The following is a 21708-nucleotide window of genomic DNA, read 5'->3' as shown; positions in this document are numbered from 1 at the left end:
GCGCGTCTCCGGAACTTCAGCGACCAGTGGGCTCGCTCACAGGTGGATCCCTGGATCCTACAAGTGGTATCTCAGGGGTACAAGCTGGAGTTCGAGGCGACTCCCCCTCGCCGTTTCCTCAAATCAGCCTTACCAACGACTTCCCCAGACAGGGAGGCAGTGCTGGAGGCGATTCACAAGCTGTACTTCCAGCAGGTGATAATCAAGGTACCCCTCTTTCAACAAGGCCGGGGTTACTATTCCACAATGTTTGTGGTACCGAAACCGGACGGTTCGGTGAGACCCATTTTAAATTTGAAATCCTTGAACACTTATATCAGAAGGTTCAAGTTCAAAATGGAATCGCTCAGGGCGGTTATTGCAAGCCTGGACGAAGGGGATTACATTGTATCACTGGACATCAAGGATGCTTACCTGCATGTCCCCATTTACCCTCCTCACCAGGAGTACCTCAGATTTGTGGTACAGGACTGTCATTACCAATTCCAGACGTTGCCGTTTGGTCTGTCCACGGCACCGAGGGTATTTACCAAGGTAATGGCCGAAATAATGATACTCCTTCGAAGAAAGGGAGTTATAATTATCCCGTACTTGGACGATCTCCTTATAAAGGCGAGGTCCAGGGAGCAGTTGTTGGTCGGAATAGCACTATCTCGGGAAGTGCTACAACAGCACGGCTGGATTCTGAATATTCCAAAGTCGCAGCTGGTTCCTACGACGCGTCTACTGTTCCTGGGTATGGTTCTGGACACAGAACAGAAAAAAGTGTTTCTCCCGGAGGAGAAGGCCAAGGAGTTGTCATCTCTAGTCAGAGACCTCCTAAAACCAAAACAGGTGTCGGTGCATCACTGCACGCGAGTCCTGGGAAAGATGGTAGCTTCTTACGAAGAAATTCCATTCGGCAGGTTCCATGCAAGGATTTTTCAGTGGGATCTGTTGGACAAGTGGTCCGGATCGCATCTTCAGATGCTTCGGCTGATAACCCTGTCTCCAAGGGCCAGGGTGTCGCTGTTGTGGTGGCTGCAGAGTGCTCATCTTCTAGAGGGCCGCAGATTCGGCATACATGACTGGGTCCTGGTGACCACAGATGCCAGCCTTCGAGGCTGGGGGGCAGTCACACAGGGAAGAAACTTCCAAGGACTATGGTCGAGTCAGGAGACTTCCCTGCACATAAATATTCTGGAACTAAGGGCCATTTACAATGCCCTAAGTCAGGCAAGACCCCTGCTTCAACACCAGCCGGTGCTGATCCAGTCAGACAACATCACGGCGGTCGCCCATGTAAACCGACAGGGCGGCACAAGAAGCAGGATGGCGATGGCAGAAGCCACAAGGATTCTCCGATGGGCGGAAAATCATGTGTTAGCACTGTCAGCAGTGTTCATTCCGGGTGTGGACAACTGGGAAGCAGACTTCCTCAGCAGACACGACCTCCACCCGGGAGAGTGGGGACTTCATCCAGAAGTCTTCCAAATGATTGTACACCGTTGGGAAAGGCCACAGGTGGACATGATGGCATCCCGCCTCAACAAAAAGCTAAAAAGACATTGCGCCAGGTCAAGGGACCCTCAGGCGATAGCTGTGGACGCTCTAGTGACACCGTGGGTGTACCAGTCGGTTATGTGTTCCCTCCTCTGCCTCTCATACCCAAGGTACTGAGAATAATAAGAAGGTGAGGAGTAAGAACTATACTCGTGGTTCCGGATTGGCCAAGAAGAGCTTGGTACCCAGAACTTCAAGAAATGATCTCAGAGGACCCATGGCCTCTGCCGCTCAGACAGGACCTGCTGCAGCAGGGGCCCTGTCTGTTCCAAGACTTACCGCGGCTGCGTTTGACGGCATGGCGGTTGAACGCCGGATCCTAAAAGAAAAGGGCATTCCGGAGGAGGTCATTCCTACGCTGATTAAAGCTAGGAAAGATGTGACCGCAAAACATTATCACCGCATATGGCGGAAATATGTTGCTTGGTGTGAGGCCAGGAAGGCCCCAACGGAGGAATTTCAGCTGGGTCGCTTTCTGCACTTCCTACAGTCAGGGGTGACTATGGGCCTAAAATTGGGTTCCATTAAGGTCCAGATTTCGGCTCTGTCGATTTTCTTCCAAAAAGAACTGGCTTCACTGCCTGAAGTTCAGACTTTTGTTAAGGGAGTGCTGCATATTCAGCCCCCTTTTGTGCCTCCAGTGGCACCTTGGGATCTCAACGTGGTGTTGGATTTCCTAAAGCCGCATTGGTTTGAGCCACTTAAAACCGTGGAGCTAAAATATCTCACGTGGAAAGTGGTCATGCTGTTGGCCTTGGCTTCGGCCAGGCGTGTGTCAGAATTGGCGGCTTTGTCTTGTAAAAGCCCTTATCTGATTTTCCATATGGATAGGGCGGAATTGAGGACTCGTCCCCAATTTCTTCCTAAGGTGGTATCAGCGTTTCATTTGAACCAACCTATTGTGGTGCCTGCGGCTAGTCGGGACTTGGAGGATTCCAAGTTGCTAGATGTAGTCAGGGCCCTGAAAATCTATGTTTCCAGGGCGGCTAGAGTCAGGAAGACTGACTCGCTATTTATCCTGTATGCACCCAACAAGCTGGGTGCTCCTGCTTCAAAGCAGACTATTGCTCGCTGGATCTGTAGCACGATTCAACTTGCACATTCTGCGGCTGGACTGCCGCATCCTAAATCTGTAAAAGCCCATTCCACGAGGAAGGTGGGCTCTTCTTGGGCGGCTGCCCGAGGGGTCTCGGCTTTACAACTTTGCCGAGCTGCTACTTGGTCGGGTTCAAACACATTTGCTAAATTTTACAAGTTTGATACCCTGGCTGAGGAGGACCTTGAGTTTGCTCATTCGGTACTGCAGAGTCATCCGCACTCTCCCGCCCGTTTGGGAGCTTTGGTATAATCCCCATGGTCCTTACGGAGTTCCCAGCATCCACTAGGACATCAGAGAAAATAAGAATTTACTCACCGGTAATACTATTTCTCGTAGTCCGTAGTGGATGCTGGGCGCCCATCCCAAGTGCGGATTGTCTGCAATGCTTGTATATAGTTATTGCTTAACTAAAGGGTTATTGTTTGGAGCCATCTGTTGAGAGGCTCAGTTGTTATTCATACTGTTAACTGGGTATAGTATCACGAGTTGTACGGTGTGATTGGTGTGGCTGGTATGAGTCTTACCCGGGATTCCAAATCCTTTCCTTATTGTGTCAGCTCTTCCGGGCACAGTTTCCTAACTGAGGTCTGGAGGAGGGGCATAGAGGGAGGAGCCAGTGCACACCAGGTAGTCCTAATTCTTTCTTAGATGTGCCCAGTCTCCTTCGGAGCCCGCTATTCCCCATGGTCCTTACGGAGTTCCCAGCATCCACTACAGACTACGAGAAATAGAATTACCGGTGAGTAAATTCTTATTTTCCATTGATAATTTTTGTGTGATTTTGTTGTCAGCACATTCAACTATGTAAAGAACAAAGTATTTAATAAGAATATTTCATTCATTCAGATCTAGGATGTGTTATTTTTGTGTTCCCTTTATTTTTTTGAGCAGTGTATATTCTCTGCATTTTTCATATAATTTATGTAGTGAAAACTCTGGCGTATACTGGAGTATGACAGGAAAGGCTCTGCCTCACCTCACCGCACATCACTGAAAATTGTAGCCACATTAAAATTGTGTAGATGTTTCAGCTTTTTTTTAATTTTCAATGGTAAGGGAGCTCTCCAGGAAAGATTAGGAGTATGAAAGGAGAACATAGTATAATATGGGGAAAGATATATCGTAAATTTACTCTAAATCGATCACTACTAAAGTGTCCATGCCCAGAAAGTTTATGGGTAAGTGTGCTTATTATGATAAGCTCTTAGCCTAGATGTTTATGCAAAGTCCACAGATGTATTGTGTCATATTGCTTATGATGGAGAAATAGCATTGTTACGTTAAAGCATAGCAATATACGTCTTTGGCACAGATAAATACAGCAAAACACAGAAGCAAGGAGAGTATTATATAAATAGTACTTTAAAAGTTAAAGTGTAATAATAAGCTTACAATGAAGTTGAATACAATGTAATCCAGAGGTAAGCATACAGCCAGGTAAACTGATGACCGGATCATTTAAACTGTTTAATGCTAGAATCTGAACATGGACTGGTCTTCCCTGGCAAAATGATACTCCATCCTTTCCTGATGTGTTGGAGACCACTTCTTGCTTACAGATTCTTTCATTAGATTTAATGATTTAGACCACTTCAACATTACCTGCTACCTGGTAAATTAGTCCGCTTTCTTCAGGAGCGCATTTATACAGATGAGACATGGTGGAAGTTGTGGATGGAGGCCACTGGAAACCTGACCTAAGGGCAGGCAACGAAGCCTGGTCCTGCTAAAATCTGAATATGTCACTAATATCTGCAATAATATATTTCTATTGTAGGAGGGAAAACAAGCTTCTCTTGCAGCTGATTTTTCCATCACTCAGTTCAAGCACATTGGCAGATTACTGATGGTGCACGGCCGGAACAGTTATAAGAGATCAGCGGCATTGGGGCAGTTTGTTATACACAGAGGCCTTATTATTTCCACTATGCAGGTAACATCATATATTGGGGCAGATGTATTAAACCTGGAGAAGTGATAAAGCAGTGATAAGTGCAAGGTGATAATGCACCAGCCAGTCGGCTCCAATATGTAAATTTACATATTGGAGTTGATTTGCTGGTGCGTTATCACCTTCCACTTATCACTGCTTTATCACTTCTCCAGGCTGCCCCATTGTTTTGGTGAGATTTTTAAACATGACAGATAAATATTTTTAGATTGTATACGTAAACCAGAGTTGATGTATTACATAGAAAAGTCAACAGATTTTTTTTTTTATGGCATGTGTCCAAAATTCCAGACTATGGTGTCTATTCATGAAGCAGTGAAAAGTGTGGAGAAGTGAGCCAGTGGAGAAGTTGCCCATGGCAACCAATCAGCATTAAAGTAACATTTATAATTTGCATGCTGTACAACTGTACGGAGCAGCTGATTGGTTGCCATGGGCAACTTCTCCACAGGCTCACTTCCCCTCTCTTTTCACTGCTTCATGATTAGACCCCTTTATATCTTAAAGGTGGAATAAATTATAACTATGTTTTTATATGTATTATCTAGCCTTAAGACTTCATACTAAAAATAAATAAAAATCGCATGTTGCTCAGATCGGCTCCTAACTACCATGTCACAGGCTGGGTTTGAAAAATGACAGTTAGGAGCTGACTGGCTGGTGCTTTATCACCTTCCCCTTTATCACATCACCAGGCTTAATAAATCTGCCCCTCAGTTTGCACTGACATATTTCTCTGCTAGTCAGCCACCATCCCCAGTCATTTACTGGAATCAATTAGTAATCTGCCCTGTCAGCACCAGTGTATGATTTAGCATACTTTTTTTCCTTTGCTGTCAGCATTTATAGCTCAATACGACCCAAGTGAAACACACTGCGCAATGTGAGAATTGAATTTAGCAGACACTAATTATTTATCACATTTGCCACCTACAGTATCAACAGAGGCATCGTACACTACACTTTAAATGTAAGGGTCTCATTTATTGGGTTTTGTAATAGTTACCATAAAAAAAATACCCGTTATAATGCGTCAGATACCTAAAATAAAAGTACGTATAATGGCGTGTATAAATAGGATTTTTATTTCTGGTTGACAAAATGCTTGTCTTAAGAGCACTGTATAATTTGCACACAATTCAATATTTCACCTCCCCTTCTCTCCAGTACACATATTTATCTTGAAGTCTTTTTTGGTATTTGATGCCATTCACCCTGAGTTTACAATTTCCATGCGGTCTGTCATTGCTGTCATAAAATGGATAGTGCCGTGTCTGTAAATTAAATTGTCATTCCAGTCTGGTGTAAGACAAAGGAGATGCCTCAGCACACTGAGTAAATACAATGTTTTCAGTGATAAGTCATAATTGTGTGTTCTTTACTAACGTGCATGTATGAGCCTTATGAGAACCATTTTTAGAACAGTAGATTATCTACCTTGCAGTGTATCTTAAATATTGATTATGCCTTCAAATATTGTTTATTTGTCCAACTATGCCCCACTGTAGTGTTTAAGATGCAAAATGTATTCATTTTTCATTTCTTGCTTCCTTTTAAGGCTGTGTTTTCCTCAGTCTTCTATTTCGCATCTGTTCCTTTGTACCAGGGATTCCTAATGGTAGGGTAAGTTAAAACTAGTATTTATTTGGTGACAACTTGGTAAGAAAACTATTTTTGTTTGATTACATCAGGGCCAAGATCAGTTGGTTGCCTTTTAATTATGTCTAAAGGAAAATGTTATAATTAGTTTTCCCCATATTATTCATGCACTAATAGTTAACATGGCGAGGGAGCAAAAAAATAATGTCCTTAAAAAACCAACAACAGATATTTTCAGGCAAATGAAAGTAATTGACCCTGGAGGGGTTCTATTCAGCTGTGCATCCACACCAGGTACATGGTGGTTTTCTCATTGACAGTAATGATGAAGCAGCCAAGTAACAGGCATGTGAACTGCTGATGGAAGAGTCGTGAAATAATCATTTACCATACACATTTGTGCAGTAATTGTATCTCATCACGAATGTTGGAGAAATGCAGTAATTCAGAAATTGCACCTTACCCCTTGCAGTGCTCCTTACTGCCTCCTCAGCAGGGCTCCCCTGTTGTGAGGTTACATCATGATATGTGTACTGTTCCTCATGGCTCAGATTCCCTAAAGTGCTGTGTGTTCTAATCTTTATATGTCTAATGCCTTCTCCCACCGACTATATGATTCCAAGCAAATTAATTCATTCAAAAGCTAAAAAGCCATACATAAATAAGCAAAGTGCACCGATTCCTTCTTCCGCTGTGCTCTTTACTCTCTGGAGTGTGGCACTTACATTACACGCCGATGATACTTGTTCACGGTTTCATTACTACTTAAAAATAATAATAATAATATGTTATATAGACTGCTGTAAAGCCCTATGCTCATAGTTGTAGTATAAGCCTGAAGCATCACCTTTTTTCCACTGAAAAGGTTTTTCTTTGCTCACTTTTACAGGCTGTAAACTAAATAGTACATATTATCAGTTTCTTTCTCAGACTATCTAAGCAAATAAGAATTGCTATCATTTGGTTTGCCAAGTGTTTGTATAATTTCTTTTCCAAGGTATGCAACCATCTACACAATGTTTCCGGTTTTCTCACTGGTACTGGATCAAGATGTGAAGCCAGAGACAGCTCTGCTCTATCCAGAGCTGTATAAAGACCTTACAAAGGTAAAACTAACACAGCAAATGATAGATAGCTACTCAGGACACTTTGACCCATGACACTCCCACAGGTCTGAACAGTTCTGTTCTATCAGTGATATACCTAACACATTCGACACCCCACACACACGCACTCGGATAATATGCTCCACAGTGCCTCCACTGTAATCTACTGTACACAATGCCCCCAAGTACTGGAATCCTGTGGCGAGCTCCCCTGGAATCCTTCCAGCTTTGTGTTCTTTCTGCATGCACAGTGCATGGACATTATGTGTCATGTGATGCTGAGGAGGGGACAAGTGAGCCACTCTGCGCTGTTTGCATCATGCATTCATAACACAGAGCCGTGGCTGCTTTCAGGTCACACCCTGCTAGTATCGGGGAGGTCTGCACCCTGCACACCACCCCCACTGGTATGTTACTGTGTGCAGTCGTATTGTCACTGTTCAGTTCCAGCTCCAAAACACCCATTTAATGCAGAAAGGGATCCGGCAAAGATCTGTCCGACTCAAAATTGTCTGGAGATACAGTATTAACTCTTTTGCTACTTGGATGTAGCAAATAGTTATTGTTATTTAGTTAGTTATTCATAGCTTATGGTGTGTTGTATTTTTGCTCTTTTAAATGGGTAGTATTTCCCTAAAATGCAGCATCCTTATTTTTCTATTAACTGTATATTGTTCACTTGTGTAATGTGTATAATTCAAAGAACTAGATGCTAACGCCTTGCATTATTAGGTTGCAATTGTAATGCTTTGATCTAACGTACTACTTTCACCAATCACTACCCTACCTTACTGTCACACTTGTACTTGAATTTGTTTGTGGTTTGAGTCTCTATCTGGAATGGAGTCTAATGCTGATAACGGTAAACTGGGTGGCCTTAATTAACTTCTGTTCAACAACTCGAGGATGTTCTGAGTACTGGATGGTGCTTAGGGTGAACAAGGACTGGAAACTGTAGATTAGGTGGAGCAGCAGCTGAAACTTTAGGTTGATGCAGTGGAGCTACGGCTTGACACCGGACTGGTACTGGGGATTCTGGATGCTGTGGTAGCAGCTGTACTCCGAGCTGGTACTGGTGATTCTGGACACTGTGGACCTCATTTAGCTTCAGTTGCAGCTTTGCTAATTAAGCGGCCACACGTGACATCACGCGGTTGCCCGGAACCCACCTTCATTTACCACGCCCGCCCGACGCTGCGTAACCACTTCCGCTATGCTGCATCGCCGCCCCGTACCACCCTGCAAACGTGCAGGCAGAGGCTGCATCTCCGCGCACTTGGACTGAACTGGACTGGATCCAGACTTGGACTTAACCAGACTGGATCCGGGCTTGGACTGAACATGAGTGGGTCCGGGTTTGGACTGAACCGGAATGGATCCGGGCTTGGGCTGAACGGGAGTGGATCCGGGTTACAGGACCGGACTGGAACTGACAATGCAGCATAGAAGGTAACTGCACTGGTATGTACTTGATACTGAGTCTGTGGAGATCAGGTATTATAGAACGCAGTAAGAACTGTGTAAGACTTTACTCTGACTGAATATAGCTGTGTCTAGATAGAACTGGGGTAATTGCAGGATACTAGTAGTCGGTGTCCGTGCTGCTGGGCACTAATACAATAGCTGGAAGTAGAGGTGGAGTACCTTCTGTAATCATATGTAAACTTGATGTCGATTCAGGAGTTAACAGCATGCCAAGGTTCAGGATCTCTGCTGCAGATTGAGTAATGCACTGCAACAGCACTTGCTAGAAGGTCTGTGATGAACACTGAAATCAGGATCCTGCAGGCTAGAGACACAGATGGATTCTCTAGTAGATAACTAGCTTGGAGTGAGGTTTAGCTGTTAGGGACACCAGTACTTGCTATGGCTGCAGACTAAAAACTAGAAACCTCAGGTTTCTATTGTCAGAGAACAAAGGCTAAAGTCTATATACAATTAATGTAGTTGAAGCTGAATGGAACACTGTGATTAGTTGGTTTTACAAAAGAGGAACTCAGCGAAGCAGGATTCTGTGGTGACTAGATAACTATAGAACTACGCTGTGGAGCTGAGGATTGCTGTATAGCTTGCTGTAAGCCTGGATAGCAGGATATTCCCTCATGGAAGAGTTTGCTCTGGCCCTGAGTGAATGACCAGAGCAGGCTTAAATAGGAGTCGCAGATCTCTGATTGGTTGCTGGTGTCAGCTGAGGTAAAGAGCACTCTAACTGGAGCATTGCAGTCAGCTGAAATGCTCCAAGATGGTGATGCCCGTGTATCCATTCACATACAAGGACAAGCAGGAAACCTAACCTGCGGGACAGGTTGCAAAGGTAAGTACTGTGGCAAACACTTAAAACATGAGGGCTTGTAGATCGGGATCACAACACTTGCTAAGATAGCCACATGCACAGCATCATTGTCTTTCACAGAGGTCAGTGATTTCTCTGTCAAGTTCTGTCTCTCTTGTTTACGTCTCAAAAATAGAAAGGGGGAGAAACAAAATTTACCAACAACTATAAACACAATCCATTACTGCTGTTTAATTGAAGAATATTGATTGAGTTCTGTGGGTGCAATTATAGTGTACATCCCAGTACGATGTATAGTACATACCTTTAAGAACCATACAGCAGGTTTGCCATACCACCTCTTGTCACCCAACATGATATTAATCCAGGACTTCAATCTGGCTGCAGTTCTGCCTGAGTGTTTTGATAAGATAGTTTGACCATGGCACCAATACTTTTATTAAGCTAGAATTCTGTGTGCACAGATGAGCATGCTTGAGCCCCAGTTGTGATGATGCTCATTTCTGAGCATCCGAGCATAGCAGGCGGAGTGTGGCTCTTCCCCAGGTTGGCAGAAATGAAGTAGGATTTTTTAAACTGGTGTGGGTATATGAATATCTTTGGTTTTATCTTGAGATTGTTGCGAATGGTCTAAATAATCTATACATTTTCTGTCAATTCATTCTTTTCACTATAATAGAATAGTTTGGTCTGTGGTCCCTGTGTATGTATACATTAATCTGTTACTGCCCAAACAGCTACCTTTTTATTTATTATTATTATTATTATTATTATTATGACCATCAATGTTTCAGATTCCATTTGTTATGAATGCGGATAGAGTATATACGCGTGTGTATATATTCAGCTTAGCTCACTTCAAGCACCTGCATTTGAAAAGGGAAATGATTTGTTATTTAAAAACAAACAAAAATCCAGCATAAACCACAGCTTAAAGCACTGCAAATGTACTGACATTGCAGTAGGCAGTGTTGCAGATAAGGTGGCATAACAGAGCAAGAGTTTGGTCGGGGTATTGTGGTCTTACAGGGTTCATTAAGAATAGTCTTGATGCATGAGGGGGTGGTATTCAGTATACCGGCTGTTGTATACCGGCGCCGGAATCCCGACAACCGGCATACCGACACCTTTTCTCCCTCTTGGGGGTCCACGACCCACCTGGAGGGTGAATAGATAGCGTGGCGAGCGCAGCCCTGCTGTCGGCAAGCCGGCGGTCGGGATCCCGGCGACGGTTTGCTGCCTGCCGGGAACCCGGCCGCCGGCAACTCATACTACACCCACATGAGGGGCAGTGAGGATGGCAGTTAGACAGAAGAAAGTGGCAGAGAGACATGACAGAAACTGTAGAGGATGGCAATGAAGCATGAGAAGGACAGTCTATTTCAATGTGATATGGGGGTTTGGATAGAATATGAAGTACGGTTATGTGGATATTTTATTGGGGAAGGATTTAATAAAAAGATAAAGACCATTTGAAATTAGGGGTGCAAAATGTCAGTAACAGCACATAGTATAGATGGACAGGGTTAAGTACAATGCCACTAAGAATTGTATTCTACAGATGTGTCTACATACATCTATCCTCAAATCGGGGTGTAGTATGGTATGCCGGCGGCCGGGCTCCCGGCGACCAGCATACCGGCGCCGGGAGCCCGACCGCTGGCATACCGACAGTGTGGCGAGCGTAAATGAGCCCCTTGCGGGCTCGCTGCGCTCGCCACGCTGTTTTATTCTTCCTCCAGGAGGGTCGTGGACCCCCACGAGGGAGAAAAAGTGTCGGTATGCCGGCTGTTGGAATTCCGTCACCGGTATACTGTGCGCCGGGATCCCAACAGTCGGCATACTGAAGACCACCCCTCAAATCATACCAACCCTCCTTATTTGGCACGCCATGGACTCAACTTAGCCATACCTTGTGACTTTTCTTAAAATCTGCATGCTAATATTCTACTTTATACCAAACCCATTGCGACAGAGAAAAGTACACTATTAATGGCTTACTTAAGGTACAAAATTAAAAAATAAAACAGTACATAATATGGGTAAAAACGCAAGAGACAAAGGTCCTAGACAAGTGACTTGCACCACACATCTGTTATGTTTAATGTACTACTAATTCCTTAGAGACAAAAAATAGTAATCCTAAGTACAGCGCTTAGTACACTATTAGTGAATTAAGACACCAAGTTTGGGATAAAGTACTCAAGCACGGGAATCGCTACCCATTGCGGAGTGTGTAAGTTGTGCCAGTTGTCTTGCGCTATAGGGCACAAAAAGGATAGGTATATGGGGGCATTACTGTACTTGCGCCATTCATCACAGTTCACTGGAAGATTATTTTAGCAACTTTAAAAATTTATTATAGTATGCACTTTAATGAGAAAAATATAAGGGTGCACTGCTTTTACCAAGTGGGCAAGAGAGCATATATAATCTACTCAATTTGCCTTTCACACTTTTATTTTATTCTAAAATGTAACTTCGGATCATTGTTATTTTGAGTTAGTAATACAGTTAAAGAGCATTTCCCCTCAAAAGTCCTTTTTATTTGTCTGTATGCTCAGTTAATGGGTGCTTTATTGTATCCAACATATTTACATATTTTCTTCTACAAGTAGGATATAGTTTCCTGTCTGTTAGCAATATAAGTTGTCAACCTTGAAAAAAAGAATAAAAGAAGTGAATAGATGTTTGTATATGAAGTCTAAAGAAAAACAAATATTTGGTGAAAAATCTTTGCGATTATAAACCTTTAAAATCCACTTTCCTTCATTAACCTGAAAGTGGCAGTTAGCTTATTCCAAAGACACTTTGTGATTCAGGGGAACAACTAAAATAATATCAATTACCAGGGCTTCCAGCAGGGGCGTCTTAAGAGTGGAGGGGGCAGCGTGCAGGCTCCGGGTGGGCTCTCTCCTCTTCACGTCGCCGTAGGCTCCGGCATTGTGCCAGAGTCTACTGCGCATGCACAGCTCATTCATACTTCGCATGTGCGGCGGCCATTTTGGAAGTGATTTTTTGCAGCTGCAGCATCCCACGCTGTACTCCAGAGAGGTGAGTATTAAAATATGGGTGCAATGTGTGTGGTGTGGGCCCCCCCCCTGGACCCAGGGGCCCGTGTGCACCGCACACATTGCACCCATGATAGAAACGCCAATGTACTTCTAGTTGTATTATATTATATTAGTTTTTATCCTTAGTGTTGCAGACAGACTAATGACCAGTTATCTAGCCAGCAGGGTATGTTCAACCACAGATATTGTGATTGAGTAAAGTAGTTCCAAGGTGGTTCTTTGCCTCGGTAGTCGCTGTAATATCTTATTTCCTAAGGACTTACATGTGACTGGTTAGACTCCATGGCACAACAACAGGTTTGGCTTACAGAATAATTATCTGAATCCGTGTTGCTTTCTTTCATACGCGTATTGCATTATTACATTCATCTCCATAGAAATTATTTTGAGTGTTACAGGTAATTTGTTGAAGCAGTTGGACAACACAAATTACGTTATTTGTTGGAAATTGCTGCAGTCATTGCAGCAAGCTTCCTGGGGCATTGCTATTATATAAGAAGGGACAGTACAATATACTGTAGCAAAAAATAATTTGTGTACATACTGAACACTTATGCAATTACTTTCACTATGAGATATATTATAGGCATTATGTCCTAATATGTCAAGCAATGGTGCCTAATGAATTATTTACTGTTGCAGAGTCAAATAAACTTATCACTACTATAAATACAAAATTTGTTTTTGCTAAATTTTCTGTGTCTAAATGATCACACATGGATTTTAAAGTATGACAACGAACCTAAAATTAAAATCTCCTTCTACTTTAACTATATTGTTGTATTCATGCAATGTTATTCATTTAACATTACCTTTCTTTATTCCCAGGGAAGATCTTTGTCTTTTAAAACCTTCCTCATCTGGGTTTTAATCAGTATATACCAAGGTAAGAGAGACTCATTTAGCCAGACTACAGGATTTTTGTCTGTCATTATTGTTTTCCTTCCAGATTTGCTTCCGCCAGCTTAAAATTTTATCAACAGTCATATATTGCTTTCTTTTTATCAGGTAAATCGATAGTGCAGCAGTGCACCTTGCCAATCTGCAGTGCATGATGGGGGATTGGTATTGGTATTGATGCATGTCACTTAAAATCAGTGCTGTTTTTAATTAAGGCTTAATCCCGTAAAGATATTAACATTTGCTTCTCACGTTGCATGAAGTTCCGTCAATTTAGAAATGAGTACCAGACTTAAAGGTACTTTCTGCAATACAAAGCAAATAGATGCTGCATAGATGGTTTTTGTCTTTTTAGCAAATGCTTGTTCTAATAATAACTTGTTGTCTTTTCATTAAATCATGTTTCTGTTACTGTGACAGTAACAAAGCACAATTGTGAATGTAAAATGCAACATGTTGTAACTAACTGTAGTTTCATTCTAAAGTTGTAGCTACTGGATGATGTTTTTCCATATACAGATGTGACCTCTTACATGTTTGCTCTGTGTGCTACAAGTCACGTTACACATAACGTGTGAGTGCCGTGTGACCTGGTAGCGCCTAGCCCTAGTGTCTTTTTTTGCGTTTTTTCCCCCCCGAAAATGCATCTTAGATGCAAAGTAATGTAAACAGGATGCACAAGCAGCATCTGATTAAAATGATATGCAACATGTCTATATCCTGTGTGTGACTGTGACTTATTTGCATACAAAATGCCCTCCTACAGTGTCTTCATGAACGTGGCATTTCGGATGCAGAAATAGCTGCAATTACACACAGAATGTAGGCATGCCGCATATCATTCTAATCAGCAGAAGTGGTTTGTGTGTCCTATTACTCTACTTTGCGTCTGAGATGCATTTTTGCATAAAAAGACGCTTGGCACTAATGAGGGCTGTTTTGCGCAACTGCAGCAAGGATGTAAGAGGACACATCTGTAACACAACTTTTAAAAAGTTATTTTTCATCTACTTCAGCTGTAAAGTCTATCAAACTGGCATATTTTATTACTATAAACATGTCTGTCAGCTGCGTAGTATGTGACAGCTTGTATTCACTCAGACAGTGGCTCTGTGTCACTAATGTAATTTTCAGTGAAACATAGTTGTGGATGGAAGGTGCCAGACTAGGCTGAGTGACAGTAGGGCAAAAGCATTCCAGGGTTGTCCTGTCATAACAGAATTATTGCCCGCAATCCTACTTACATTTATATATATTGGAGGCAATCACGATACTGCCCGTCAGAATGCCGACGCCGGAATCCTGACATGCGATGAAATGGCGCTGCCAGAATACCAGCACCACAGGCTTTTCTCCCTCTGTGGGTGTCCATGACACCCATAGAGGGAGAATATAAGCTGTGGAGAGTGCAGCGAGCCATCAAGCCCTCATGGGGCTTGCTAGCGCGATCGCCCCGCTGGCAGTATACTGGGGGCCGGGATACCGCTGTCTGTATCTTGAAAGCCGGCATCCCGGCCGCCAGTAAATAGTATGTAATCCATATATACTGTATAATAGCTCACTACCAGGCATATAGGGCGGGATGTATTAACATACATTGTCGCCCATCGCAGCGATGTTGATTGCATATGTACTAACATATGCGATCAACATTGCAATGCGGTGACGGAGGCCCCCCGCGATACCTGTGAAGTGGTGTGCGGGGGGTCTCCGTCACCTCCCTGGGCTCTCCCTCTCTTCAGCTGCCAGGAAGCAGGTAGCATGCTGTCCGGGGCGCCTCCTCCTCACCCTGCAGCCGGAAGGACCTCCGGCTGCATTGCTATGGGGAGGAGGAGTTTACCTTTCCGGGTCCAGGGCTGCCTGGAGGAAGGTATGCCCGGGGGAGGGGGTCGGCGATAAGAAGCCCATAGGCTTCTATAGGGTATCGCCAAAGATGGCGATACCCTCAGCGGCGAAAACCCGGCGGCCGGGTTTTAGTACATATGAAAATGCGGTAAAACCCCTAAAAAACCCTCCTCCATTTTCCCTTTTGTACATCCCGCCCATAGTCACCATTTTAACAGTCAAAAGGTTGATTCCATAATACCATATGTTATGTAAAGATGCTTAAAATGTCAACACATGAAATTCTGACACAGTCAAAATGTTGACAAAATAAATTTTTGGGTTAGGCTTAAAATTTGTTGTCGACATGTCAACTGTCGACGTTTTGAACATGTCAGCATTTTGCGAGTGTCTGTATTCTCCAAGTCGACATTGTGGTTGTCAAAGGTTCTGAACATGTTGAAATGTAACTGTCGACATCATTGTGTCTATATAATGGCTGTCAACATTGTGATTACGACAGCTTAACTCCTAACATGGAACTACTGGGGCAGATGTATTAACCTGGAGACGGCATAAGGAAGTGATAAACCAGTGATCTGTGCAAGGTGATAAAGGCACCAGCCAATCAGATCCTAACTGTTAATTTACATATTGGAGCTGATTGGCTGGTGCCTTTATCACCTTGCATTTATCACTGGTTTATCACTTCGTTATGCCTTCTCCAGGTTAATACATCTGCCCCACTGTTTGCTATCACGCTTTGGTTATAATCCTTTTATGTTTATGAGATTGGAGTAATTCTGTGTGCCCCTAGTCCCTTTGTAACGTCACTTAGATACTTCAGGTATATGCACTCAGTATTAGTCATGTACAGTTTGTGTTAATAGAATAACTATAAAAAAAATTATGCAAATTTGTTTATGAAACTGATCCTTGTGATATGTGTGTGCACGCTGTGGGTTTCTGCAGCTGGTATCTATTTACATTATTACTAGGAATACCTAGGTTTCATTAAATGTCGTTTTAAGATAAGTGGTACTGTATGTGCCCAACACTTTTCCCCCTGACATGTAAGTGTAATGATCACTGTCTGTGTCTTTAGGTGGCATACTGATGTACGGAGCACTGCTGCTCTTTGAGTCTGAATTTGTTCACGTGGTCGCCATCTCTTTCACTGCCTTGATTTTGACAGAGCTGCTGATGGTTGCATTAACTATAAGGACGTGGCACTGGCTAATGGTATTAGCTGAATTCTTCAGCCTTGGCTGCTATGTGGCTTCACTTGCTTTCCTTAATGAGTACTTTGGTAAGTGTCTTATACATTGTGTACACTTGCTCTACCAGTGTCACTATCTAGTTAGCTTATTAGCAATTTCATACAGATAAACATGAGCTGGAGAAAGATACTGGCGCCGGCTGAATCTCAAAAACAAAAGAACGGAAACAAATGTATCAATTAAAACATAAATTAAACATTTATTAAATAATATAAATTATTAAAAATAAATAAAATATATGGCTGATATGTTATCAAGAGGGTAATTAAAATATATATAATTGAGAGTCACTCAAATTATCCTATGACCACTTATATTTTCATTACGGCAGTAAGCACTGGTATTTTGGCTAGAACTCAGTCCTCCCAGGTATCCTCATATAAATTCAAGTATGGATATTACCATGGTCTCAGATGAAAGTCCCCTTGGTTCTCAATAGCAATAGAGGTCCAGTAGCAGCAGGGGAATGAATAGAGACGTCAAATGGAAAATGATGATATGGATCCTGGAGGATTTTGGAGTCCAAAATGTTGCCAGATAATTCCAGATGATGGATAAAGTGCCAGTGGTCAGGAAGGAATGGAGCTCAACGCGTTTCGCTGGTCTAGGTCACCGCCAGCTTCCTCAGGAGCATGTTCCTGAGGAAGCTGGCGGTGACCTAGACCAGCGAAACGCGTTGAGCTCCATTCCTTCCTGACCACTGGCACTTTATCCATCATCTGGAATTATCTGGCAACATTTTGGACTCCAAAATCCTCCAGGATCCATATCATCATTTTCCATTTGACGTCTCTATTCATTCCCCTGCTGCTACTGGACCTCTATTGCTATTGAGAACCAAGGGGACTTTCATCTGAGACCATGGTAATATCCATACTTGAATTTATATGAGGATACCTTGGAGGACTGAGTTCTAGCCAAAATACCAGTGCTTACTGCCGTAATGAAAATATAAGTGGTCATAGGATAATTTGAGTGACTCTCAATTATATATATTTTAATTACCCTCTTGATAACATATCAGCCATATATTTTATTTATTTTTAATAATTTATATTATTTAATAAATGTTTAATTTATGTTTTAATTGATACATTTGTTTCCGTTCTTTTGTTTTTGAGATTCAGCCGGCGCCAGTATCTTTCTCTGTCTTGTATTTACTATTTAGGGACCAACCACCCCTATACCGGCTGCCGCTGACAGCGCACTCACTAAATTGTATTTTTTAGATAAACATGAGCTGACTTGTTGTATTGTGTGCTACTATGCTGTGAGGGAGCTAAACAGTTTTGTCTAGATTTAGTAATATTTGTCCAAGTATTTTTTGAGCTTTGCGCCAGACCAGTGGCGTATCTATAATGGGTGCAGGGGGGCCCACACCGCACACCCTGCACACATTTCTTTAATACTTACCCCTCCAAAGTCCCACGTCGGCAGCAGCAGCGCTGCACAAATCACCAGGAAAATGGCAGCTGCGACATTTCCTGGAAATCTGACCGTGCGCACTAGATTCAGGCTCAGTGCTAGGGTCTGTTAGTGATTCTTGTGCTCAAGGTCTGCTGCCTTGTTGGCTAGGGAGGAGGGGGCCCAGATGGAAACTGCACACAGGCCCCCTCCTCCATTAGTATGCCCCTATGCCAGACCAAATCTGCACCGCAGTTTTGTCTAGGCATGATTGCTTATATTTGCAATATACTAAAAGACAAAGCCAGCCTAGCACACACATGAATTGCCATATTAGGTGCATAAAAATAATGTTATCAGTTTGTCAGATTTACTTTTCAGTATCATCATTATGGTAAAATATGTGCTTACATAAACTGCATTACCATACAGGGCACTTTACTAAGCAGCACATGACTTGTAAAATCTCTATGCATGCAAATTAAAAACGAACCCTGCAGAATGGAAACGCAGGTAACGTCCCAACAGGGCCGAAACTAGGATTCTTGTCACCCAGGGCAAGGCAGTAATGTGGCGCCTGCTGACTGGCTGGGACACTGTAAAACTTACCCAAGGTCTCCCCAGCCTGGGAGAGACCGAACACCCACACAGGTAGTGATGTTGCTGTTCAGTAATTCTCTGGGATGTGCGCAGGCACCACTCATCGTGTATTAATCTACTACTAATAGTGCCACAGAACCACAGTTTGCGTTCGGGGCTAAATCAGCCCCTAAGTTACCACATGTCTGATTGAGTCAAGGGGCCATCTAAATCACTCCAGCTTTTATTCATGTTCAATTAGCCATGGTTTGAAAATGTATTCTTTTTTTTTTATTTCTGCAGCAGGATACATTGGTTTCCACAGGAAAACATTGGGGTGTCGAGTGGATCTTGATCCAGAGGCACCAACAGGCTAAAGCTTTAGGCTGTCCCAGGATGCATTGGGGCCTCCCCTATAAACCCCGCCTCCAGGCACTGAGAGCTCAGTTTTGAGTTGGTGCCTGCAGCAGCAGGTCACCTACCAGTGCAGCCCTGAAAAAGCTTTCTAAGAAGATTTCTTCTCTGGGCTGTCAGCGCTTTATGTCAGGGTGACACTTAAGCACTGCAGCTTCATCACCTCCCAAGCGGTGTTGCATACTCCCGCGGCTCAGTTCCCGGGTACTTGCGGCGGACACGCTCTGGCTTAGGCACACAGTTGCAGATGCTGTCCTGGTTCAGGTGGCTGCTACGGGGAGGAGGGTCTCAGTGCTGGAAGGACACTGTCTCCGAGCAGGGATCCCACTAGACCACCGGGGCGTCTGAGTACAGGTCTGGTGTATGAACACCGCATTTAATAAGACTCACAGTACCCGGGGTGGGAGTCTAGCACAGGGGAGGGGGCACTTGACCTGTAGCCCCGGCCCATGGCGCCATCTCTGAGTAGATTTTCTCGCCCTGGAACAGCCTCACACTCTCCCTCACTCCCTGACGGAGACGCTGGGCGCCATCTTCTGAGCATAGCTGCGCTGGTCTACGGGACTGCGGGGCCAGGTCTCCCTTGTAAAGCCTCCTGTATACAGCACTGACTTTACGAACACTTGACTATTCTACATGTCTTTATACAGACAGCGTTAGTTAAGAAAAAGTGTACCTGTTATGGAATATATTGTACGAGTATTCTAATCTATACCTCCGGTCTAGGACCGTGCTGTATTTTATATATACAGTGTGTGTATATATATATATATATATATATATATATATATAAAGAAGTAGTTGGCGGCACTCCGAGACTGTTGTAGAATAAAAGAATTAACTTTATTGCCTCAACGTTTCGGGTCGTCAGCCCGTCGTCAGGAGAGAAACAGATACATTACAAACAAGTACTTTTATACCTACAAAACAATTACCTGATCACGTCCAGCTGGACGCGCTCTGTTCCCGCCGCCCACAGGTCTCCATGCAGCTAAGACGCTGCCTCGTCGCGCCTGTGACGTCACCGAACGAGCGCCTCCGCCGGAGGGGAATACGGAGGCGCTCGTTCGGTGACGTCATAGGCGCGACGAGGCAGCGTCTCAGCTGCACGGACACCTGAGGGCGGCGGTAACGGAGCGCGTCTAGCTGGACGTGATCAGGTAATTGTTTTGTAGGTATAAGTGTATTTGTTTCTAATGTATCTGTTTCTCTCCTGACGACGGGCAGACGACCCGAAACGTTGAGGCAATAAAGTTATTTTATTCTACAACAGTCTCATAGTGCCGCCAACTACTTCTTCTTATGTATTGGATTCACATCCTGGCGGGCACCTGAGCATTTTTCTGCATTTGGATTAAGGGCTAGTGCCGGACCTTGTCTATTCACACACACACACACTATATATATATATATATCAAACAATTATGTCGGCACTCGCTTCACTGACCAATACGCTTTTTGCTCGGGTGCCCTCCTTGAGACTGTGAAGACTCAGCCATACACATACCAACGGGCGGCACTCACAAGACTTGCTGGCAAGAATAATCAGACGGACAGCGTCCCTGCGTTCAACGTTTCAGTCGTAAAACTTTTATCAAGAACGTTCTTGATAATAAAAGTCTTACGACTGAAACGTTGAACGCAGGGACGCTGTCCGTCTGATTATTCTTGCCAGCAAGTCTTGTGAGTGCCGCCCGTTGGTGTATATATATATATATAGTGTATAGTGTATATATATTCTAATCCAGTGCAGCCTTATTGTTGTAATAATTTCTGCATTGCTTGTGACTGTGTGTGCCTGTATCTGCTGTGCGGTTTCATTTACAGTGTTTCCCAGATATACAGTATCTATCACTATATTCTGTACCCTGAGGGATTAGGTGCATCTGGGTCATATATAGAGTACAACACAGTATTTATACGTATATTATACTGTGTACTCAGTCTCATAATACCAAATTTATTCGCAGGTATTGTACATTGTGTGCCTTTATCGTACTAAGTCGCTCTATTGTTGCATTCATATCATAATGTTTAACAGAAAGGGCATTAAGTCAGTGGAAGCTCCTGTATCATGCAGAGCATGCTCCAGGGATTTACCAGAGGGGGAAGTTTTGTACGATGGTCTGTGTTCTATGGGCCTAATTCAGACCTGATCATAGCAGCAAATTTGTTAGCAGATGGGCAAAACCATATGCACTGCAGGTGGGGCACGTGTAACACGTGCAGAGAGAGTTAGATTTGGGTAGTTATATTGTTTCTGTGCAGGGTAAATACTGGCTGCTTTATTTTTCACTGCAATTTAGATTCCAGTTTGAACACACCCCACCCAAATCTAACAATCTCTGCACATGTTATATCCGCCCCGCACCCAAACACCCCCCCCCTCCCCCCCCATGTGAAGTGCACATGGTTTTGCTCATCTGCTAACAACTTTGCTGCTATGATCAGATCTGAATTTGGCCCTTTGTGTCATACACCTACTTGCCGGTCCGCAGCTCCTGGGTCTACTTAGGAGCCACCCTGGGCTGCATTCACAAACCTACTGGGTACTCTGGTAGAACGCCTTGTGCCTCCTATGGAACCACCTGTGCCACTACAGCATGTCCCTATGGTAAATCCGCCTTGGGCGGCAAATTTAAC

At 43.6% G+C, this 21708-nt stretch overlaps 1 protein-coding gene across 2 annotated transcripts in view; it reads left to right on the top strand.

Moving 5' to 3' along the window:
* The window catches only part of ATP9B (ATPase phospholipid transporting 9B (putative)), an 851783-nt gene that overhangs the window by 815732 nt on the left and 14343 nt on the right, over nucleotides 1-21708 (top strand). For both annotated transcript variants that reach the window (XM_063923317.1, XM_063923316.1), the window contains exons 24-28: nucleotides 4419-4574; nucleotides 6151-6215; nucleotides 7189-7297; nucleotides 13493-13550; nucleotides 16494-16697. In XM_063923317.1, coding sequence (XP_063779387.1) covers nucleotides 4419-4574; nucleotides 6151-6215; nucleotides 7189-7297; nucleotides 13493-13550; nucleotides 16494-16697 — 592 coding nt within the window. The remainder of the gene's footprint in view (nucleotides 1-4418; nucleotides 4575-6150; nucleotides 6216-7188; nucleotides 7298-13492; nucleotides 13551-16493; nucleotides 16698-21708) is intronic.

This window comes from Pseudophryne corroboree, chromosome 5 (genome assembly GCF_028390025.1).
Source record: "Pseudophryne corroboree isolate aPseCor3 chromosome 5, aPseCor3.hap2, whole genome shotgun sequence".
Classification (NCBI taxonomy): Eukaryota; Metazoa; Chordata; class Amphibia; order Anura; family Myobatrachidae; genus Pseudophryne; species Pseudophryne corroboree.
This window is presented reverse-complemented; position numbering and strand designations above follow the sequence as displayed.